Consider the following 25,135-nt stretch of genomic DNA (forward strand, 5'->3'; position numbering starts at 1 on the left):
AGCCATCCAGTACATCTGAGGATCTGATTTCATGCCAACTAAAATGTGCAAGACCCTGGGAGAGAAAGTGCCCAGTGTTTCTGCTTCAGGGCAGCTGCAGTGGCAAAATGCAGCTGAGTTGCCAGAACTTTACGCCTCACCAAGTCCTCGTCATGACAACAGGTGTGACCAACCCTCTCTGGGGACTGCCCTCCCCACAAGTCCCATCTTTGTCTCCTCCTTCCACCTCCCAACTCTCCCCACTCTCTGCACAAGTTCCATGATCTCTTTTCTCTGTGGAGAAGCTGCCTTCTGTACTTGGTCTTTTGCTCCTAAAGCTTGTATCACATCTCTAACTGGGAGGCCAATAGTCACCTCACCGAGAGTGCCTAAAATCAAGTTCAGCTTTTGCTCAGCAAGCTCCCTTCCCACTTGCTCTCTCCTTCATTTTCATTTGCAGATCTCCTGGTTCAACAAGGCTCAAATAAAAACCTGGCCATCACCATCTTCTCTCTGAGCCCACCACTCATCATTCTTCTTTCTCTCAGACCCATATTTACAACCCAAGGACTTCTTATGGGCTCTCCCGGTTCCAACCATGGTGAACACCAAGTACCCAGCTGGCTTTGAACTCCTGACACTTTTAAGTCCCTCCTGCTGTTTCTCCCGACCTTCCTCAATCCCTGCTCCTGAAGAGTAGAATGCCTGTGCTAGGGCCAGGATGGAGAAATCAGCAGGGAGGGGGGGGGGGGACGGACAAGGAGCTCATGCTGGGAACAGACCATTCTGACATTAGAGGGAGGGGAAGGGCCAAGACTGGGATGTAAAGAGAGGCACCTGAAGTTGGTGCTGGAGCCGGGCTGTGGGTGTACGGAGGGGTTACAGTGCCTGGCTAGGAACTTTTATCCAGTAGATACTCAAATACAGGTGGATCTGTTTCTGGCTGAAGGAATACAGAATTGGAGGGAACAGCAGCAAGGAAAATCGACAAAGGGCCCAGGGAGCCACAGAGAAAGTCAGGACCCTGCAACTGCTAGGTCCTTTACCACATGGAGTCACTCAGTTTCCCCTGTTCTGGGGCTATTTTCTGAAGTCACCATGTCCCTTGTGAACTTGTAATTTTTAGAGATCATCCCCTTCCCCCCTCCCCCCTTTAATCTGGAGAGTAGCCTAATGAGAGGAGAGGCTCAGGAATTCCAGAAAGAACCAATGGCATGCAACTAGCGGTGTCAGGCAGCTGCTGTCATGTCATCGTGCCCCCCATGGCCAGGCAGGCACTGACCTTGCTGTCGTAATCGGATGTGTTCACACACGTGTGGATCACGTACAGCAGTGAGTCCACCAGCCCCTCACAGGATCGCATCTGCTTCCGGGCTTCCTCCCCTGCAGAGCTGAGGTTCCTAAACAGAGAGACACATGGAGCTGCTGAGATCAACTCACCGGTAGCCACGGAGCCTTACCTCAGTGACCTGAGAGAAGACGGTGGCCACGAGGGTTTGGTCTGAGTAGACATTCTGGGGCTTACATTTTAACATTCCGAGAGCTCACGATAGCTATCTCCCCATGATCCACACAAAAAGAAGGGAGCAGGAGCATCTGAGCCTTCTCTCTTGCACGTGTGGCATGCCACTTTCTAACCTCCTAAGATAAGGATTTTGGGGTTTATCCTCCTCAGTTTCCTCATAGGTAAAAGCGGAGAATAATAGTAACTATTTCATAGGCTTGTTGTGAGGAAGCGATGATTTGCTGCATATAAAGCAATTAGACAAGTGCCTGCCACGTAAATTCCCAGTGTTTGTCAGTCATGCTTGTTATTTCAGACTCGCATTACCAGCCTTGTTAGGCCTGAAGGTCCTTCCAGTCACTGTGACTATTATGGTTTGCATGTAGCAGGTGGCCATGAACACTTCTCGACGAACACAGGAAGCAGCATTTTTTTGTATAAACATTCAATTCAAGTTCAATACGCACATTTGCTTATGCTGTAATTTTTATAATCTTTCCAATTATTTAAAAACCCTGAAAACTGTTTTAGGTCTCATCCATTTTGAAATGTTTGATATCAGTTTGCCTTCATGAATTGATACCAAATCAGAAAGATCTATTTTTTATGTCCCATTTAAAAGATTCTAGGCTAACGCTGAGATTTTGCAAATCTTAAGATTGTTCTTTTCATCTTTATTTTTCTGGGGCCAGAAAGGTAATGTCACCTGTGGTCCTTCCTGTCACCTCTCAGCAGCACTCAGCAGCTGCCTCTTGCGTTCCTCCACGAGCTCCTGGCCCCCTCTCATCTCACTGCCTTTTCTTCTCAGCCTCTCTGCCAGTGGGTCCCTCTGGACTGTCCAGGGCTACGTTGATCCCTTCTTGTCTTTATCTCTGCCCTCTCACAGGTGGCCCTTCCTTCTCTCCTTGGCTTTAATATAGCCTTTGGACCCTTAACTCCCAAACGTGGATATTTAGCCTGGCCACTCTCTAGAACTCCAGACCCATTTATCCAATTGCTTCCAGGATATTACCACATAAGTACCTAATTAGATGTCTCAGAATGGACGTGGCCAACACTCTCACCTGCTCTCCCTCTGCCCTTTCTCCTCCCTGACTTCACCTACAGCACTTCTGTGCTCGTAGTTGCTCCAGATTATGTAGGATTTTTTAGATCAAAGACGGAGTTTGCACTTTATTCCAAGTGCCATGGGAAACCACCAGAGGGTTGACTCATGGGAGTCTAAAATAACAAGCATGACTGACAAACACTGGCAGGCACTTGTCTAATTGCTTTATATGCAGCAAATCATCGCTTCCTCACAACAACCCTATGAAATAGTTACTATTATTCTCCCCTTTTACCTATGAGGAAACTGAGGAGGATAAACCCCAAAATCATTATCTTATCATCCCTTTCCTTTGCCCTGATATCCAGTACACTAGACCCTGCCAGCTCTCCCTCCATGAAACACCCGCCCCCCAACATCTGCCTACCTCTCCCCAGTGCCTGGTTTAGGCCACTGTCACCTTGTCTGGGTCACTCACTGAGCAGCCTCGTCTTCTGTCTCTATGTTGCCCACACTCAGTTCTCCACATCACAGACAGAAACCAGTCCATCACTCCCATGAGTCAACCCTCTGATGGTTTCCCATGGCACTTGGAATAAAGTACAAACTCCGTCTTTGATTTAAAAAATCCTACATAATCTGATTCCACTCTGCGCCTTGACCATTCCTGCCCCTGAGTCTTTACCCTACGCATCACTGCTGCCTCAAACCCTCAAACTCACGTTTTCCTGATGCCCCACCCTCAAATGGGTAGCTCCTTAGGATTTTCAGATCTTTGGTTTAAATATCACCTCCTGGGAGAGACCATCTGATGATATTCAAAACAATCCTCTAAAAACTCTGACACCACCCTATTTTTTTAATGGCACCTACTGTGACTTTTGTTTGTCTGTCTTCCCCAATAGAACATGAGCAGGGATCTAGTGTATCTTGTTCATCGATTCCACAAGGAAGGCATTCACAAATGTTTATAACCATGAACCACTGGAGAGCCTGGGTTTGTGTCCTGCCCCTGGGCGTGTGTCCAGCCCCAGGGCCTTCCTGGAAGTCTGGCAGGCTGGCTGAGGAGTAATCGCAGCCTCCCTGGATCCAGGTGTGGGGAGAATGAGATGCCGCTTCCACAAATGACCAGTAGGTGATAGGAGCTGCCTTTAGACACAGGCATCTGAGTTAGGGAGCTGGCCTGTTTTCCAGGATCCGGACTCTTGCCATCCCCCACCCTCAAGGGGGCCGACAGTCACCTGTCACAACAGTGAAAGGCTTCAGAGCAGCAGCCAGGCCTCCCTCTGCCTCTCCCAAGCTCTCCGTTGCAGAGATGTTTAGGCGTCAAATAGTGCTGTGTGTCACATACTAGTAAAACGCTAAGCACTTTACACAAGCTGATTCTTCACAACTCTGAGGTGGTACTATTATCCCTAAAGATGAGGATACTGAGGGCTCAGAGGGGGATGGGAAGCCAGGTGCCTGAGGCCAGAGCCCCCTCTTGTCATCACCAGGCTGCTCTGTCCCGGGCACTGTAAGCCAGGGAAACTGGGCAGAAATTGAGCTCAGAGTGTGAATGGCAACTAATGAGCAATACTGCGTACACTTAAGGGAGGCTTTATGGAGTCTACATGCTAAATAAATGATGATGGAAAATACTATTTGGGCATGTTTTCATTTACTTATAAAAATCAAACCCAATGACTGTTGAAACCACACACCTCTTTGCACTCTTTTAAAAACAAAAATGCTTTAACCATCACATTTTGAACTTAAAAACCAGGCTACAACATTAGCAATCAGGATGTGATAACCAGAAAAATGCTGTTCAAGTGGAAAACGCAGGAATTTTGGCAGAATTTCAGACTGAAAGGCCCTTTGACTAAATCACAGAAGAGTCATTTATAAGATAATGTCTTTCAGGCTCCTAGTCTGAGCTCATGATGTTTTCTTCACAGGATAACCAAGTCTAGTGGCCAACATTTTGAAACAAACTTGAAAATTTAGGTAGGTGTCAACAAAATGAATTAAACCCTCCTATGATTTAATCACTGAATTCATTGGGAAAAAAAAAAGGTAAAAAACTTTACCTCAGGCAACCTGTTGTGTTACGTAGAACGAGTGAAGTCTGAAATTTAATTTTATGATCATCATCAAAAGAAGAGTTATTCCATCCGGAGTGTGGAACGATCACAGTGTTTGTTAAGGTCGAGAGAGCATCTCGAATGATTGTCATCTTTACAGCATCACATGAGGATAAATTCCAAAGAACTCCTAAAAGTGAGATTTTAGACATCAAATCATCAGTGAAAGATGCTGCAGTTTTAGTAACGAAATAAACATACCAGCTCTAACTGATGTGAACCCAGTCTGCTCTAAACCTAATCCATTGCATCCAGGCTGGGCTGGATCCCTGATAAATGACGAATGGACATATGTGAGCTCCTGGCACTATTACAAAGATGGGATAGTCCTTCTCTCAAGTTTTAGAGCCTATGCATCAATAAGGCAAGACAACTACGGTTTTTGCAAAGCAAATTAGTTGCTCTGTGAGGTGAGGGGCACAATCCGATCACAGGTCATAATATAAGGCATCTATGATTGTTGTAAAACTGCCATTCATTGCGTTTTCCCTTTCGTTCAATGTTCTGCGAGACAAACCATTTTTAGAACTTGGAATAAGTTTCTTTTTCTCAAAAGACTGACATGTCTCTCCTCATCATGCTTTCTCTTCTTACTTTTGGTACTGGGACATTCACACTTAATGCAGTAGCTTTAATGGCACAGAGGGTGGCTACATTTGCTTCATATTTATTTAGATAAGGTTTGGATATTTCTATTTCCACTTTAAGAGTTTTATTACCATGTGTTTTAGAAGTGCAAGTTACTGCCACTCCGTTTGGATCCAGGTGAACTTCAAGAAATTAAGTCACCATACTGTAACTGATGAAAAGATTGCTAGGACAAAGACCTAAAATGTAGCTTATTAGAATGCTATCAAAATTGTAAGCACATTAAATTATCTTCATATCTATGTCAACTATGAGGTGGATTAAATTATTGTTGTAGCACACATATTTTCTAATAATTACTCTAAGAGCAAATTCAAGATTACATCTACTCTAGCGTCATTTTCACATCAATGCATTTTCCCAAGTAAGAGGGAAGTAGGTGGAAGAGAAGTTGCAGTTCCTCTGTGGCCGAGGCCTCAGAACCCTGCATGCCTGATGTATCCTTGGCGAGCTGCTCAAGTCTGCACAGTGCTCTCAGAACCCTCAACATTCAGCCGGTAGAAGGGAAGGAGTCGGCAAAATCTGCCATGTCCGTCGGGGCAGGTCAGGCTTGTGATTGTGACTGAGCAAGAGTATGGGCCTGCAACAAGGATAGTGTGTAGGGACCCTGGAGCCAGCCTGGAAACAGCACAGGACCCTTTATGTATGAGGGAGGGTGGTCCAGAGAGCTGATAAAAGCTTTTATTCTTTTTGGAGGAAGGAGAGGTAAAAGCAACGGGCTAGAAAGAAGGTAGTGCAGCAATACTCTGACGATTCACTGAGAGAGGACCATCCCTTGCCCGAAAGCCTGCCCTGACCGGGCCACATGGGGGCTGTGGGGATGCGGTGGAGGGAATGGTCGGCTCCACCCTGAGAAAACATGTGGGTCCTGTGTTCTGCTCCACACTGTGCCTGCTCCTCTCCTCTTTCACGTGGCTTTGGCTTCTGTACCTGGGCTTCCCTTGTTCCCTCTGCTCCTACCCTTTGCAGTTGGAGAGCCCACCAGAACCACAGTTTTTCAGGACCTCTGCCTCAGCAGAGCCCATCTAGTCAGGCCTGGAGAGGGACGTGGGCGGGGAGAGGGGGAAGAGTTCAAAATGAGGAAAAGGGAAGACCTTGCTTGGTCTCTGAAACCTTGTTCTTCCCACCACGACAGATCATTGCTTGTGTAGCCAGAGGTGGCACACAGCAGGGAAGTCCTACCGGTGCTTATGGACCAAACTCAAAATCCACAGGCAGAGTTAGTCCTCCGTGGATTCTGAGAAAATGGGCTGTACATTTCTACATAAAATGGTTTTACACTGTGCTACCTGGATTCTGGGCATTTGCCGGACTCAGGGGTGGCCCTGTGAGGAATGGAGGAGTGCTGAGGGTAGAGCTCATGATCCCCATCCAGTTCACGCAGAACGACTCCATACTAATCTCTCAAGATTGGGTTTCTTTGGGTGTTTCTGTTTTAAAAAGGGTCTCGTGTCCCAAAGACATTTGAAAAGCACTGTCTTAGTGGAAAAGGATTAGAGGACTGATGACCACTGAAGGGGCCTGGGAGCTAAAGATGAGTCTCTGGAGGTCTGCCCAACCCCAATAACAAGAGATGGGAAGCAAGACAGAAGACGGAATGGGACGAGGCATGAAGGGTGCCATGAATGGAGCTCTAACATTTCCTGCTAACAAGGCCAACCATACTCTTCCCAGGGCACTGATGGGGCCGCCGGGGCGTGAGCCAGCCACAGGCCAGCAAGGGGCCAGAGCCCAGGCTCTGGTGGACAGGGTCATTTCATAACTGTCCCTGCTGACAGTTTTATGGCATGTGATTCCTAATGCCATCAGAGCAAGTTATCTGTCAAAGCTTTCAAATTCCTCACTCCACAAAATTCATCATGTAGGGAGAGCTGCCGTTTCTATACTTCACAAAGTAAGTGCAACCCAGCAAAGTTAACAGCAAGGTAAGGCTTGTAGAAAGCAAAACCTATCATAATATAGGCTCCAGGTATAAAGTTAGATCTCTCTGCAGAAAATTAAACAGCGTGAGTCACAAACTTCAGGTGAAAATATGACTAATGGGATGGTTCTTTAGTACACTGGAACTTGTAGTTGAGGCTGAGAAGTTCTTTGATCGTTGGCAGAAAAGCTTGTTTTCCATGGGTCCTGCCTCCACTCCTGGCTGCCTCTAAGACCTACTTTTGGTAAAAGGCTATTTCCCAGATTTGCAATTTTCCATGATTTTCTGTGTAGGTACAAGAATTCTGTACTGCTTTCTTTTTCTTACTTGGCATTTAGAACAACTAGTTAGATGTCATCCGACAGTTTACTATTAGCCCTTACATCTTCATGGACTTGAAGAGCATCAATGTCCATAAATCAATATAAACAAGAATAATGACCATTTGCTGTTTGTTTGTTTGTTTTACTCTGTCTCAGGAATTGTGTGCTTTACATAAAATACCTTAGAGTCAAGCTGCACAAAATTAACTTCCCATTTATTTTGTAGGCTTGAAATTTTAAAATATGTTTTTATTGATTTTTAGAGAGAGGAAGGGAAAGGGAGATAGAAACTTCAATGAAAGAGAATCATGGATCGGCTGCCTCCCACACACCCACTACTGGGGATTGAGCCTGCAACACAGGAATGTGCCCTGACTGGAATCGAACCAGCAACCTCTTGAAGCATGGGCCAACGCTCAACTACTGAGCCACAGCTGATAGGCAAGGCTTGAACTTTGACATGATTTTTTAAAGGATGATAAGCATTTGTATTTCTAAATTTAATTTTAATTTACATTTTATTAGGCAAGTATATTGAAGAACAAAACTCTATCACCCTTTTTTTATGTCTTATTACACATATGCAGGGAATATAACAGTTACTCAAAAATATTTGTTGATTGATCCAATTTAATATCCTATCTAATAAAAGAGTAATATGCAAATTAACCAACACTCCGCTACACCACAAGCCACGCCCACAAGCCACACCCACCAGCCAATCAGGAGCAAATATGCAAATAAACCCAACCAAGATGGCTACGGCCACAGAGAGCAGGAAGGAGGCTTGGGTTTCCCCGGGAATGGAGGAAGCCAAGCTTTCCACCTGCCCTTGCCGGCCTAGGCCTCCACTCAAGGCTACAAAGTTTCAATGATAGAAGATACATAAACCCAAACAGAAACGGCGGCAGCCATGGAGCTGGAAAGAGCAGGAGGCTAGGGTTGCCCCTGGCAATGGAGGAAGCCAAGCTTTCCTCACACCCTGGCCGGCCCAGGCCTCCCTTAAGGCTACAAAATTTCAATTATAGAAGATACATAAATCCCAACAGAAATGGCTGCCGCCATGGAGCAAGCAAAAGGCTTGGCTCCACTCCAGGCTACAAAGTTTCAATTGTAGAAGATAAATAAACCCCAGATACCAGGGCCTCCGCTTGGGTCACCAGGGGGCGTGGCCGGCCTGCAAACCACCACAGGCCCCTCGCCCAGGCTGCCCCACGCCCCAAGGGAACCCCCACCCTGATCCGGGACACCCTTCAGGGCAAACCAGCTGGCCCCCACCCGTGCACCAGGCCTCTATCCTATCTAATAAAAGAGTAATATGCAGATTGACCATCACTCCAACACACAAGATGGCCACCACAAGATGGCCTGCAAGAAAGGGCAGTTAGGGGTTACCAGGCCTGCAGGGGAGGGCAGTTAGGGGTGACCAGGCCTGCAGGGAGGGCAGTTAGGGAAAAACAGGCTGGCAGGGGAGCAGTTAGGCATCAATCAGGCTGGCAGGGGAGTGGTTAGGGGGTGATCAGGCTGGCAGGCAGAAGCAGTTAGGGGCAATCAGGAAGGCAGGCAGGCAAGCAGTTGGGAGCCAGCAGTCCTGGATTGTGAGTCGGACATCCCTCGAGGGGTCCCAGATTGGAGAGGGTGCAGGCTGGGCTGAGGGACACACACCCCCGTGCACGAATTTCGTGCACCGGGCCTCTAGTATTCTATATTTGTTTTTGGATTTCCCCTTTATTTCCTTGACTGTCAAACTTAGCTATTAAATATTACCTCCCTTGCATTCAGGACTGTCTTTAAGATCTATGAGGTGAAGGTCAGAACAAAATTCTGGATCTTTAAGGTTATTTGCCAGCATAGTTTTGCCTGCCTTTTACATGAAGACTCAAACAGATGATTGTTGAAACTATTATTTTAGCTATGGGTATAGAAGAATCCCACTATTGCTCCGTCTCTTCAACTCAACATGCCAAACTTCCCATTTCTCAAACTTCTAACAAGAAAGGATCAGTGTTGTCCAGTTATAAATTGTTAAATAGCTAAAAAATATGTAACCCTTCAGTAGACAAGCTGATTATGCTACCTTTTGGTCAACTGAGTTGATTTATGGATCATAAAACCACTGTGCCAGTAATAGTGTAGAAAGTCAAGCTTTCATTTCTGCAACTTCAAAAAAACATTCAAAATTATTCTTGACCAGAAAAAAACGTGTGTTTTTTTAATTTTTGCTGAGTCTGTGGCACTCAAGGGACCCACATAAGGCAGCTTTGCCATCTGCACTGTAAGTTATATGATCCCACCCCTCCTGCACCTCACCGCGCAACGCAAAGAGCTAGGACATTTGGTGTGGATTTAATTGGCCATTTCAAATATCAACGCAAATCTTAAGATACTGGCTTTTCTTCCTCACTTTCTGTTTCAAAAATAAGGTTATGGAAAGCCAAAATAACCTGTTCTGATGAACCAATATTGAATGTAGAAGATTCAATTAAACGTAAAAGCCTTGGTTATGGGTTAATTTAGCTTTTCTACTCAAAGTAAAAAGCACCATTCTTAAGGCCAGCTAATAACACCTGTGTACACTCCATTCCACTAAGGCAGTAATAAAACAGTGTTCTCTCCACTTAGTCTGTATAGGGCTTCATTTAATGGGTCAGGAAGAATGTTGCCGGAGAAGTACGTAATGAATAGAAGATACACCAACTCCCAGAGGTAGAAAGGCTGATGAGCAAGTACAGAGCTGTGGGATGAGCACTTTCCATCATCATGATAAACCTTTAGCTCCAACATTCTAATGTAAAATTTGCTTTAAAAATATTTAGCAGCACACTGCATGATCTCCTGGTTCCCAAAGAGAAAGTTAAAAATAAACTATAATTTAGTTTAGAAAGCTTGAGGTGTTTATTTAATTTAAAGCAATTAGCTATTTGTTGTGAGAACTAAGAATATAAATATACAAACTAATTTAGAAAATACTAGGCTGTGGAATCAAATAAACATAATAAGTTGACGAACAAAACAGGCCCAGAGGCATCGATGCATGGAACAGGCTGACATATATCAGGGTTGTGTGTGTGTGTGTGTGTGTGTGTGTGGGGGGGGGGGATGGGAAGAGATTAACCAAAGAACATATACACATACTAGAGGCCTGGTGCACAAAATTCATGCACGGGGGGTGGGGGCGTGGGGGTTCTCTCAGCCCAGCCTGCACCCTCTTCAATCCGGGATCCCTCTCACAATCTGGGACCGCTGGCTCCTAAATGCTCACCTGCCTGCCTGCCTGTCTGCCTGCCTCATTGCCCCTAAGTGCCCCCCCCCACCCCCCGCTGGCCTGGTTGCCCCCAACTGCCCCCCCCCGCCACTGGCCTGGTTGCTCCCAACTGCCCCCCCCCCTCGCCGGCCTGGTAGCACCCATCTGCCTCCCTGCTGGCCAAGTCACCCCAAACTGCCCTCCCCTCCCCCCGTGGGCCTGGTAGCCCCATGCAGCCTGCTGTTTAGTTGTTTGGTCATTCCTCACTAACCCTCCTGCCAGCCTAATTGCCCCACGCAGCCTGCTGTTCAGTCATTTGGTCATCCCTCAGTAACCCCCCTGCCGGCATTGTCGCCCCACGCAGCCTGCTGTTCAGTTGTCCGTCCAGCTGTTTCGGTTGTGACGGCCCCTGGCTTTTTATATATTAGGATATGCATAACCAATGGACATACACAATAGTGTGGTGAAGGGGCAGGGGGACTAATGGGGAGAAATTGGGGGACATCTGCAATGCTGTCAACAATAAAAAAATAAAAATAATTAAAAAATAGAAAAGATCCTAGGAAATTTAATGCCTATTATTTTAGAAAATGCTGCTTATTCTCTACCATAGGAAAAGGTACACACAACAAATAGCCAACAGCCATAATGAAACACTTTCATGAGAGATGAAAGTTCATTTTCCCCACAAAGAATGAATAAAAGTAATTAAAATACCATTTTACACAAATCCCATGCTGCAGAATTTCCAAAAAGCTCATGTTTAAAACTAGCTTTATAGCTTATTCTAACAGAACTGATAATTTTATAGTCAAGTTAGAAACTGGTTTAACTGATTAATTAAAATAATGGCACTATTTTAAAAAATGTATTTCTTAAAGAACATTAAAAGTCAAACAAAGAACATTTAGAAAATGCAGTTTCTCTAGTTGCACACACACATAATGCCCTAAACAATTATTTTTTCCTGATATGAAAGAAATAAAAAACGATTAACTTTTACATGGTATTACATTTATTCCCAGTTTCCTAATTATGGGAAAAACCCACAAAGACCCACAAGAGTTCTTGGACATCGCAAAAGAAAAAATAAAAGTCTGAGTGCACTTCAAATATCACCACTAGACACAGCCCTACAATTTCATTCACAAGCTACCCCCATTCTGTGTCTGTTCTTGACATTCTTGTTTTGATCACGCTCTTTCCCACAATGTCCATGAGGCAAGCTCAAGTCCCCAAGCCTTAGGGTGTAGGGAGTATCTACTCAGAAAACAGATCAATAGGTCTTGCACCCACAGTTCCTGGCACAGAGTGAACGCCATGACAAGACACTGTCCTAACCATGCCCACCCCCCTGGGGCCGAGGACACTTCTGGTAGATGCACTGGTCCCCTCTGGCAAGTGTGCATCTGTGGACTTCTAGGAACAGGCTGGTGCCGTGTGTACCTACCCTGCAAGCAGTCTTGATAAATGGGGGTAGAAATATCAGACCAGTATTTAAAATTTAATTCAAGACTGCATATTGCATCCGAGGGTCAGAGTGTGTGCATCTCGTAAACTCAGTCTGTGGATGACAAATCAGGACGATAAGCCACCCTTGATCCTAGCACCTGCCTCCAAGACATTCCCTACAAGTCTCAGGCTGAAACACTGAGGATCTAGCAAAAACACTTCACCATTTCTTCTCTCTGAAGCTCTCCCCTAACCTCAGTATGGTTTTTATAAACTTTGGTGATGTTTTGTTGGTAAGAAAATAATGTTAAGTGTGGCTACTACACTCTGTCACAGTATGGCCACCTGTATCCCTGTCCATCAAAGTCATGTACCTCATGCCTTTTAGACGCAGTTACTTTAACCCAGCCTAGCACAGACCCACATGTGCAGTAAATATAGTAGCTGTCAGCCACAGGTGGCTACTGAACACCTGAAAAGTGGCTAGTCCAAAGGTGTGCTATAGACACAAAATACACACTGGATTATGAAGGCCTGGTACCAAAAAAAAAATTATGGAACACCCATTAATAATTTTTATACTGCTTATAAGGTGAAGTGATTTAGAGCTATTGGGTTAAAGAGGCTACATTATTAAAAGAAATAACACCTTTTCTTCCCTTTTAATGTGGCTATTAGGAAGTTCGGAATTACTTCTCTTGTGTTATACTTCCACTGTTACCAGTGGAAAGTGCTGGTAGAGGCGCTGTTCATTTTATGCCACTGGCTCTAAGGGAGACATGCAGGCCGATCCTCGGAAGGCCTTGCCATGGTGACAACACAAGGCAGTGGGGCAAAGCACCCGAGCACAGGATGAGCAACAGCACAGCTCTCTCGTTGCTCGTGCCAGGCACGCACAGACAGTCCCCAAGCAGTGGGGGCTGTATCACACCAGGGAAGCTGGTACTGGGAGAGGTGGTTTGCTTGGGGCCAGAGCTGGAAGGAAACATGTGGGTCTGACCCGAGCTCACACTTATTCACTCCCCAACACCATGCTGCCTTTCCCTGCAGGTTTTCCTGAGTGTGGGAACCTGTCTGGCAAGACTGGAGACCATCACATCTGGGATGGAGCGTGAAGGGCAGGGAGAAAGAGTGGGGAGCCTCGAGGCTGGAGCTGGCCTCGCAGGTGAGAATGGGGAAACAGTTTGACTGGCAGGTGGGGAAGTGTGGAACAGGGACAGGTGTCATTCCAGGGATGGCAGCGAGGCTGATGGAGCAGGAGGGACAGAGCCTATGTCCCAGGACAGCAGTTTAGGGAGGATGTGATGAGGCTCTGGAGGGGTGCTGTGGGAAGGCAGAGGGAGGGAGAGCACTTGTGATAAGAACTGGAGCCTGATGCAAGCTGAGGGTGGCGTCAAAGCTGAGCCAGCAGTTCGGCATGTGTGGGAACATGTGCCGTAGCAGAAACGAGGCAACCCAAGGGGGAGAGGGAAGGGAGCAGTGCAATAAAAAATGCCTGCCATTTGTGGCTTCAGGCACACCACTCAAGCTTTCCACCAGTACTGGAAGGCTATGAACAAATCATGAAACTGAAACAATGGGAAAGCAATTATTATGAGACTGGGGAAAAGTATTGTGTTCAGTGATAGAAACACTTCGCTCTGGACAAATTATGAGGAGAACCAATCACAGTGGTGTAGCATTACTCCCAGGGTTCCCAAGATGCCATCATCTCAGCAGAAGTTCCTGCAACGCGAGCAGCAACTCTCAGAGCAGTGAACGTGCAGGCCTGCTCCTGGCTTACAGGCCTGGCGCGTGGCTCCTTCGTCCTCCCTGCTGCCAGGATGGGCCTGCCTGCTGAGTCCCCTGCTGTCTGGCATAGCTGGCCTCCTCGGTGGTGGAGAGTCTGGCCCGTGGGCCTTGCCTGATCACCTGGTTGCTGCACAGTTAATGCACAATCCATGTCAGGCAGGGAAAGCTAACTTAGCCCCAGCAGGGGTCACAGCGGTCACCACTCCGATTTCAGAAGAGGTGGCGAGTTGAGTCCGTAGGTGATCTGAGGGAAGGAGGCTTACCAGGAGCTGGCTGTGTGGTATTGAAGACCTGTGTGAGCCACAAATGCTGCGCTCTGGGGCCAGGCCCACATACTCCATTTGAAGGGGCTTGCTCCTGCTGTTTAGATTTTTCCCAGCTAACGGACACCAGTGATAGATCTTCAGTCTTTAAAGAACATGAGTGATAGCCTGTGTTCCTGTGATTTTTCAGGTACAAAGGTGGATCACAGCACCTTTGAAAAGATCTATCAATTTCTAGAGATCCCTTTATAAATTCACATTTGCATTTGAATATCTTTATTCTAGGTAGTTTTCCATGAGTAGGTTGAGAGCATTAATGACATAGTGTAGTCCCACATACCCTGGGAAGGCATTTCCACGGAAAATAAACCAGCTTACAATCCCAAAATGCTGACTGAGATTGCCTTTAAGGGGTGCACAGGACAGTCTGTCTGTTAGGGCAGTTTGTTAACACGAACAGGGCACAGCAGGGGAAATCCCCGAGAGCATTGTTTTGATGCACAGGTAGCGAGAGGGCAGCAGCCAGGCCACCCAGTAGTCCTTCAGGTTACTTCAGCTCCTGACACAGAAGTAGATATCTACACTGTTCTGTGCTGACTTTTACCTCTCCCAAGAATGTGCTTATTCATCTGTAATTGCACTCAATCCTCAACCTCGTTGTTTGGTATTCACAGCTTAGAGACAAGAGTGCCTCCAGTCCCGAGCCTTGGGAAATTACAGACTAAACGCTACAAAGAACTTGAGGGACCTGAATCAGGGTCTCTTGGGCATCTTCTTTTTAGATGTTTATGAGGTGCCCTCATAAATTGTGCATTTACTGGCTTTCTGGTCTACCGAGGGAGTGCGGCATTATGGGACTGTTCTTGTGCTGAGAAACCTACTCTGACCCGTGGCTGACCACTTGAGTTCACAGGGGACCTCCGAGTCTCCCTGCTTGATGGCATCATTCTGCTCAACATTTAGAAGCCCCCACACAGACAGAAGATTGTACTCCATGTCACATTTCCATATTTTCTAAGCAACACGAAGCTTTATGATTACACCCGATCACTAGTTTGATGTGGCTGTGCTAGTGGCCAAGCTAAACAATACTTCTCTATATTCCTGGGTAAAATTCAAAGGAGGTATGTGGTACCTTTCTGGTGGGAATTTAAAAGAACAAGGGAAATGACACCTGACAATGGGCACCTCAGATTCTGTGCCTGCCCTGCACGTGTCGGTGGCCTGGGGATGGCCAGGGTGGGCAGTGACAGAGGCACGGAAGGAAGAGCTCCGCCTGCATGCCAGGAGCCGGACCTGGACTCAATCTCTGGACCCCGTTTCTCCTCTCTTATATGGGAGTGCAGGGCAGGGCAGAGGACTTATTTAAGGTCCTTTCCAGCTCAAAGTTCTGTGACTCTGAATTAGGAGTTATCCATTTATAATAAACCGTTTTTGTTACTATTACATTTTTTGTTTATCATTTTATTTAGTGCCAATTTTTATGGTTTGAAATGCTCAGTAAAGAAGAAAGCATACATTTCTATTGCTCTTTTTTATAAAGTGGGCCAAATAGTAAAGATCCTACTGAATTGGGCTGGGAATTGGAAGGGAATATTTCTATTTGTGAAAACTACCCATGTAGCTCCTGAAAATCAAGTGGCCCAGAAAAGGCAGCATAGAAACTAACAGAACAACTCCTCTCTGAATCAGAGAATAAGTGACTGTTTTAATGGCACATTAATTAGGCCAAGGGGTCATGTTCAGTAAACTGTTTCATACTCCAATGGCAGGTAACAGTCCAAAAGGCTAAATGCATGTCCACTAAGCCCTAGTTCTTTACAGGATGCTCTGCTGTCTGCTGAACTTTTAGCCTGTCCACCTGCCCTTCCTTAGTGCATGACTCATTTTCTTATTTATTTACTGTCTAATTAGAAACAGGAGCTAATGACCAGGAAGGAATATGCCTCATTTCATGTTCTGCATAGTATCTGGAATCCACTGCTGGCATCCAAAAAATTTAAAATAAATGTGTAGAAACGTTTTACTTAGCCATATGGATGACTAATCACTTACTAAATTGGAAGTAATATGAATATGGCTGCCACTTTAACCATTTGTACGCCATAAGCGTCTATAGACGCAAGCAGTGGACCTTTTTAAATTAAATTCAAAATATCGTGGCAGTTAACTGGTTAAAAAAGTCTATTATTATTCAAGAACAAAGGCTACTTTTTGGTATTTGACACCAGTGTTAATGGTGGTAAGAGACATGTGATAGTTTGGGGACATATGTTTCATTAAAAGGTAGGCCTCCAGATTCTGTGCAATATCTTCCATTTCTATAGTCTTAAAAATGATGCTTTTAGGATGCTTAAAAACTTGAAACTCATATTTCCTAGCTTAGGAACACTATTTAATTATCTTGAACAAATGAGCTCAACAAGAACAAATGAGTTCCTTTGTTCCATCAAAAACAAATGATTTCTTTTCTAGCGACAAGATGTTCCTACTTTCCATCCACAGTCTGTGGCCCGCATTCATCCATCTTACAACCCAATGGGGGAAACCATACTTCATCCAGCTTTCAAGTACCTGTGCTTTCTTTTTTTAAAAAAAGCAACCTCACCCTGAGCACCCACATATATTAACAATTACTAAAAAAAAAAAAAAAAAAAAAAAATCGTTCATTAGGTTTCAACCTGTTAATGTTCAACAGAATGAAGAAAACACAAATATCATGTTACATATTAGGGAACTATTTTAATTAACAGCAACAGCCCAACTGTCTTGCGAAAATACACTTGGCAAAAAACATTTTTCCTTTTATTTCCCTGCATAAAGATGTGGCCAAAAATGTAGGCCCTGGGCAGTCATTAAATTTAAAGCAAAGGTGAGGCATCTTTCAAAGAAAATAGCTAAATTTTTTTCATTTAAGTACAATAAAAATGTCAAACTGAAACAAAGGGGACTAGGGAAAAAGGCTGTGGATTAATAATTGGGTAGAATTACTTGATATTAAGGATAATAGAACACCTAGCTTCAAAGGGATAGTAATTTCTTCAAATAGTACAATATTGTGAACACATGAGTTCATTGTGCTTCATCACTCCATGATCCTAAGTTGAATGTAATTTGCACTGAAGAACTCTTAGGCACCCAGCTGGTATGGCTCAGTGGATGAGTGTCAATCTATGAACCAGGAGGTCACGGTTTGTTTCCCAGTCAGGGCACATACCCAGGTTGTGGGCTCAAATCCTAGTAGGGGCCGAAACCGGTTTGGCTCAGTGGATAGAGCGTCGGCCTGCGGACTGAGGGGTCCCGGGTTCGATTCCGGTCAAGGGCATGTACCTTGGTTGCGGGCACATCCCCAGTGGGAGGTGTGCAGGAGGCAGCTGATCGATGTTTCTCTCTCATCGATGTTTCTAGCTCTCAATCCCTCTCCCTTCCTCTCTGTAAAATATCAATAAAAATATATTAAAAAAAAAAAAATCCTAGTAGGGGGTGTGCAGGAGGCAGCCGATCAATGATTCTCTTTCATCACTGATGTTTCTATCTTTCTCTCCTCTCCCTTCCTCTCTGAAATCAATAAAAATATATTTAAAAAACCCACAAAAACAATTCTTAGGCTACACCTACAAAGTCTGAGCATCATGCAAGGCTGGCCAGGGCCACAGTAATTTGTAGAAGACACTGGCAGAACACTGAAATTTGGAAGGATATTGTTCTATTTACAAAGGGGATTTTATAGAGATGGGCAGCTGATATGGAACACTGGGTGACAGGGTCACATGCACCCTGCCACCCATTTTGGAACACACATATTGTAATGAGGATGGTTCAGATGGGGACACACTTTCTTGCTTAGGAGATAGAAGGGAGGCTGGTTAGATGTCAGCCACCTGTAGATGGGGCTAATAGGTCTTCTCCTGCAGGGCCATTGCTTAGCAAAACGAGCTCCTGAGGGCACATCTTCCTCGCCTTCTCAAGTCACACTTAATGTCTCCTTGTTGCTTTTGAATAACCCTTTCTGCTCAGCCTTCAATTTCATGAAGTAATGAGCTCCCTGTCCCTGTGGGTTCAAGCACATAATGGGCAGTGACTGTGTGAAAGCTGTACATGGGATCAATGGATAACTGGGCAAAATGAATTTTGAGGTTCCCCTCCAACCTTGTGGTTCTGTAATTTAAAGACAGCTTATGAGTACTTGGCTTAAGGAAGAGTTAATGAAAGAGCTCAAAGATCTTTTGATGTCATATACATGCAACTCTGCTAGATTTATATTATGACTTGGTAGTTTCATGTTAGCTAGATAATGTTTATAAAGACATTAAACTAGGCTGACATCTAGCCTTTGGAACTGGAACTCACTTCTGAAGTCCTCTGGGCCAGCTCCTTAAAACGTGGCCATTGGGTGTTTACACACTGACCACACCTATTCCAAAGTAAAGACTACTTTTGAAGAGAGCATGTCATAAGTAATCAGTCCACATATCAGAATAAATTGTTAGGGGTAAAATGATAGTCAAAAAGAATTTGTAATTTCCCCTACCCTACAAGTATGGCCAAAAAATACTTCTTAAAGCCTAAAAGCTATCGGCAGCTGTTTCCAGAAAAGAAATATGAGGTTGGTGCTAGTGTTACACTGGAAGTGACATAATCTATTCAGGGAAATAGCTCTTTTGGAATTAGGAAACACTAACATCCTCCTTTCAAGGTCAGGGTCCATGTTTTAAAACAGCTCGTGTTCATAGCAATGAGTACTGTAGCCACACAGAAATGGAAAAATATAGAGGAAAGATCTAAATTAGTACTCACATCCAGAGTATAAATCAGGTAAATTAGTACATAAAAGCCCTTCGTAGTGAAGGCTGGCTCTACTTCAAATAAATCTGATTTATTCTCAAATGAAAAACAATCACGAAACCTTCATATACTTTTCTTCCTGTTTATCACTACATCTTACAAGCCCTGAGAACTCAGCTCAAAAAGTCCCTGCCACTGTTCCTCCCAGAGACAAACACCTCAGAAACAGAACTCCAGCAAAGACCTATTTCTCCTATGACAGAAAATGAGAAGAAAGCTGCACATTAAGAATGTAACACCAAGTCACCATTAATCTGCCTAGTTAATCAAAAGAGAATACATCTGAGGGTGAGCTGTGGTCCCTGGATCACCGCTGACCCCTTGGGGAGCCATGTGCATCAGTTGGCAGCCTTGTTGGCTGCACAGGTGTGTTACTTGGAGAAGATACTTGGACATTAACACGAAGTGTGAAGGGAATGAAACATCAAACAATGAGAGAAGGCACTCACTGACTGCAATACCACTGTCTCCAGGCAACGTTCTAGGTGTTACCACAGTGACTGTGTGGACTTCTAGGATGAATATTATTAATTCTATTTAGTTTCCTCTAATTTGCATTTTGTATATATACACACACATACATATATATGCAGGTGTAAATTATTTTTTGGTGTGAAAGGATGAGATGTCTCAAAGTATTTTAGAAATAGAGAGTACATACTAATAAATCAATATGCAATTTACTAGTAGGTGTGTTAAAACATTAATATTCAAACAATATTAAGGCAGGCAGCACAATCCGAGTACATAAGTTTCGTATCTTATTTGGAGTGCAGGGTACTGTATGGTGAACCTAATATTTTACGAGAAAATTAGTTCCCTTGAAATATTAGATTCATGATGGTTTGCTACATTCCCAAGTGTTACTGAATTGTAGCAACAGAACCTGCAGCTCTGATTTCATAGTGAAAGCCAGTAGGTGGAGAAACCAAGATGGCAGCATAGGTAAACACCTAAACTGCTGCCATGCACAACAATTTCAAAACTACAACTAAAAGACAAAATGGACATCATCCAGAACCACAGGAAGGCTGGCTGAGAGGAAATTCTACAACTAGAAGGAAAGAGAAAACTACACTGAGACTCAGAGGAGCTGCAGGAGGCAGAGGTACAGAGGCGCTCACAGGGAGAGGACTGACAACTGAGTGCGCGGCAGGCTTTCTCAAGCGGGAGGGAGACAAAAGCTCCTGACTGCGCTGAACTCCAGTTCTGGGCAAGACTCTGGGGACCCAGACTCATACGGGGTGAAACTGGACTGTCAGGAAAGAGAAAAGCACACTGAGATTCAGAAGAGCTGCAGAAGGCAGAGGTACGGAGGCGCGCGTGTGTGCGGAGAGGGCGGGAAACTGAGTACGCAGCTGGCTTTCTCAAGTGGGAGGGAGACGAAAGCTCCCGACTGCACTGAACTCCAGTTCCGGGCGAGACTCTGGGGACCCAGACTCATTCGGGTAGAAACTGGACTGTCTGGCAGCGGGTGAAACTCGAGGGCGGCTTTCTCTCAGAGGTACTTGCAGCGATTACCATGGGAAACTGAGACACAGGGGCCTATTAGGGCAGGGCTGACCGGAAACCAATGCTGTCTGCTCTGCCCTGTGACTCTGCCCCATCCAAGCTGAGCACAGAGGCTTTTGCAAGTCCTGTCTCATAAGGGTGTCTCCAGCACATAAGTTCTCCCAGCGTAGACACAGCTGATCCTCACAGCCAGTTGGCCTGGAGGTCAATTCCTCCCAGTGATACCAACAACAATCAAGGCTTAACTACAACAAGACTGTGCACACAGCCCACAAAGGGGTGCACCAAGAGTGTCCACCTCAGGTAACTGGGGAGGCTGAGCCACTGGGCCCTATAGGACACCTAGCACACAAAGCCACTCTAGCAACTCAGGGAAGCAGCCAAAATGTGGAAACAAAGAAACAGATCACAAAAGAAATGGAGGAAAGCAAACGACTGGATATAGAGTTCAAAACCACGGTTATAAGGTTTTTCAATAATTTTCTAGAAAAGGCCGATAAATTTAGCGAGACCCTTGAGGACATAAAAAAGGACCAACTAGAAATTAAACATACACTGACAAAAATAAAAAATATTATACAGAGATCCAACAGCAGACTAGAGGAATGCAAGAATCAAGTCAAAGATTTGAAATACAACGAAGCAAAAAACACTCAACTGGAAAAGCAAAAAGAAAAAAGAATCCAAAAATATGAAGATAGTTTAAGGAGCCTCTGGGACAACTTCAAGCGTACCAACATCCGAATTATGGGGGTGCCAGAAGAAGAGAGAGAGCAAGATACTGAAAACCTATTTGAAGAAATAATGACCGAAAACTTCCCCCACCTGGTGAAAGAAATAGACTTACAAATCCAGGAAGCGCACAGAACCCCAAACTAAAGGAATCCAAAGAGGACCACACCAAGACACATCATAATTAAAATGCCAAGAGCAAAAGACAGAGAGAATATTAAAAGCAGCAAGAGAAACACAGTTACCTCATACGACTGTCAGCTGATGTCTCAACAGAAACTATGCTGGCCAGATGGGAGTGGCAAGAATTATTCAAAGTGATGAATAGCAAGAACCTACAACCAAGATTACTCTACCCAGCAAAGCTATCATTCAGCATTGAAGGGCAGATAAAGAGCTTCACAGATAAGAAAAAGCTAAAGGAGTTCAATACCGCCAAACCAGTATTATATGAAATGCTGAAAGGTATTCTTTAAGAAGAGGAAGAAGAAAAAGGTAAAGATAAAAATTATGAACAACAAATACATATCCATCAACAAGTGAATCTAAAAATGAAGTGAATAAAAAAATCTGATGAACAGAATAAACTGGTTAATATAATAGAATCAGGGGCACAGAAAGGGAGTGGACTGACAATTCTTGAGGGGAAAAGGGTGTGGGGGGTGCGGGAAGAGACTGGACAAAAATCGTACACCTATGGATGATGACAGTGGGGGGGGGGGGTAAGGGCAGAGGGTGGGGTGGGAACCGGGTGGAGGGGAGCTAAGGGGGAAAAAAGAGGAACAATTGTAATAATCTGAACAATAAAGATTTATTAAATTAAGAAAAAGAAAGCCAGTAGGCAATGGGATTAATTTTGAAAAAATAAAAAATAAAAAAAGTTGTTAAAAATATTAAAATATTCCAAGCATGACAAATAACATAGCAATTATAAAACAACACCTAGGCATCTACCATCCAGCTTTGTTAAATATTGTTTTGTTTCAAATTACTTCCTTTTTAAAGATACAAAGCTAGATTATAGCCCCCAATCCCAGTTTCTCCAATCCCCCCACCCTGTAACCACTATCATGAATCTATTATCATTCCAATGAAAACTTTTAACTTTATTGCATATGCATATATCAAAAATAATTTAAAGCCTCAACCTGCATATTTAAAAACTTTATAAAAATAGTATCATAATATTTCTGGAGATTTACCCATGTTGCTATAGATCGCTTTAATACACTTATTTGAACCTTGTATATGCTTTCATTGGGTGAGCATACTGCCATTTATTTAATCATTTGCCTACCAATGAACACTCAGCATTTCCCACTAATGCTCTATTATAAATAATGCTGCCGTTTATTTGCCCTCCGGCAGAATCTTTCACCTTGACCTCAAGCACTCTTGCATCTACCTGATGGTGTTGCAATGTCCAGTCTCTTGAGACATATAGCTCAGTTCCTCCTGGTTTCTCACTCTTCACACTAGTCCGTCATGCCTTGTCCATGAATATTTCTCTAACTGTTCCCTCTTCTGCACCACCTACCTCTTCTATTATTGATAGAGCTCAAGCTGTTATCTTTAGACTCCTGAAGTCTTCATAGGCCTCTCAGATGCTAGGCTCATCCCCTTCCAATCAACCCTCCATCCGCTGCCTGAGGAAGAATGCGGTTAAAAGCCCAAACCTGCCCTGCCCTGCCCTGCCTTCATCCCCACTGCATGCGAGACACAGAACCCTCATTTGGGTTCCCCAAACAAGGCCTGCATCTCTCTGTCCTGGTCTCCCTTCAGCATCCTCTTCTGGCTGGTATCTCTGACTTTACATCCCTCCCATGCTGGCTCTGAACCTCTGCTTACGACTTGAAGTATCTCCCCTGTTTACCCAGCCAAAGCCTCCTCATCCTTTAGGACAACCTCAGTTTCATGTCAAACAGGGAACTTCCCTACCCATTCATGCTTTGTGCTCCCAATGCCTTTTTTTTTTTTTTAAATATATATTTTTATTGAAAGGAAGGGAGAGGTAGAGAGAGAGAAACATCAATGATGAAAGTGAAACACTGATTGGCTGTCTCCTGCATGCCCCCTACTGGGGATCAAGCCTGCAACCCAGGCATGTCCCCTTGACCGGAATTGAACCCAGGACCCTTCAGTCCACAGGCCGTTGTATCCACTGAGCCAAACCAGCTAGAGCCCAATGCCTCTTTAATGAGTCCTTTAACTTGCCATTTTTCACTGCAATCTGCAGGACCTCATGTTTCTCCCGAGTCTGCGTACTACCTGAGGGCAGGGACTGAGTTCTATTCATCCCCAGGTCCCAGGAAAGCATCTGAGGTACTAACAGGCATTAGGACTTGGGCTGAGCTGAAGTGAATGGCAGCTGATCCATTAAGTGTAGTATTTTATTTTCAAAATAAAGGAGAGACAGTCTTTTTAAAATGGAGATTTACTATGGGATACATAATAAAAACGACATCCGCCCTCTATGAACAAGACATGTGTTAACTGACACTTCTGCATCACTATGCATAACTATCCTAGCATCACCGGAGAGCCTTCTGAATCATTGCGTTAAGTTACACTCAGCCTACGTCACAGTAGTGAGCACTATTTCATCTCCTATCTACACCCTCCAACTCCTTTTCCAGGCACTATACAAGGGCACAGTCCAGGCCGTTTCAGCATTTCCTCCAGGACAAGATCACATTCTTTACCCACCTGTAACAAGCTCCCTTACTTCTGCATCAACAGATTTTCTCAACAGTCTCAACAAGGCAGGTATCCCACCAACATTCTTCATTGCTATTTTATTTTCATCTGTCGACTTGCCAAAAACAAGATTTCGGAGGGCACCACAAGCATTCTTCTGAACTTCCAAAACTCTGTGGTCCAAAAGGTCAACCAGATGCTTGATTCCCCCTAACCTACACACCTAGAATGAGAAATATTAGGTACCAGGCCTAAGTGACATGAGATTCAGCAGTGATCAATCAAGTCTTTTATAAAAAGATCACAGGAAATGGACAACTCCAGATAATTTCAAAAGTTTACTTTTCATTCTACATAACCCATCTTTTCTAAATGTTAAGGACACTATCCAAGATGCAGCTCATTTCCTGTGTTCATGGCTTAAAAAACAGAAGGGAGACCAAGGTGGATTAATGGTAGGTGTAGGTAGCACAGTCCTACTCCAACCCTCTGAACATACACAGGTGATGTGCTTCCACTCTTGGGTGCAAAGAATAAATACACAAACACAACAAAGCTATATGCAGGGTTGGAGATGACACAGAAAAGGATCTGTGACTAAAGTCAATGGATTCTTAGAACTGTTCCTCTAAGCTACTCTCTCTAAATTTTCTTCCATTTGTCAATTCATCAGTACATTATGTGAACATTTCTAGACTTTATTTACTGCATCCACCTTTAGGTCTGCAACTGGTATGTTGTTTTGCATATTAAATTGAGGAGAAACGCTTAAGTTCTATGTGAAATTGCAGTGGGTTGGGGGATGGCTTAAAATGTTAAAAGAAATAACCTGTATGATATAGGACACCAGCCAATAACCAATGACTCACCATGTTTCTGCAAATGCCAAAAAACGTAAAATGTGAACTAAAATATTCCTATATGTTTAGTATTAGTAACGGTTATAAATCTTCTGTAATTTTACTTAATTGTATGTTGGCACCAGTCCTGACCAGAATCTCATGAAATACATGAGCTCACTTGTTTCAGACATACTATAATTTTTATGAA

At 44.3% G+C, this 25,135-nt stretch overlaps 1 protein-coding gene across 9 annotated transcripts in view; it reads right to left on the minus strand.

The window, feature by feature from the left end:
- Positions 1–25,135, minus strand: part of PKP4 (plakophilin 4) — a 255,987-nt gene that overhangs the window by 19,300 nt on the left and 211,552 nt on the right. For all 9 annotated transcript variants that reach the window (XM_080670980.1, XM_080670979.1, XM_080670981.1 and 6 more), the window contains 3 exons: positions 24,095–24,308; positions 4,604–4,787; positions 1,262–1,379 (listed from right to left, as the gene is read on the minus strand). In XM_080670980.1, coding sequence (XP_080527106.1) covers positions 1,262–1,379; positions 4,604–4,787; positions 24,095–24,308 — 516 coding nt within the window. The remainder of the gene's footprint in view (positions 1–1,261; positions 1,380–4,603; positions 4,788–24,094; positions 24,309–25,135) is intronic.

Source organism: Plecotus auritus, assembly GCF_963455305.1.
Source record: "Plecotus auritus genome assembly, chromosome: 5".
NCBI lineage: Eukaryota > Metazoa > Chordata > Mammalia > Chiroptera > Vespertilionidae > Plecotus > Plecotus auritus.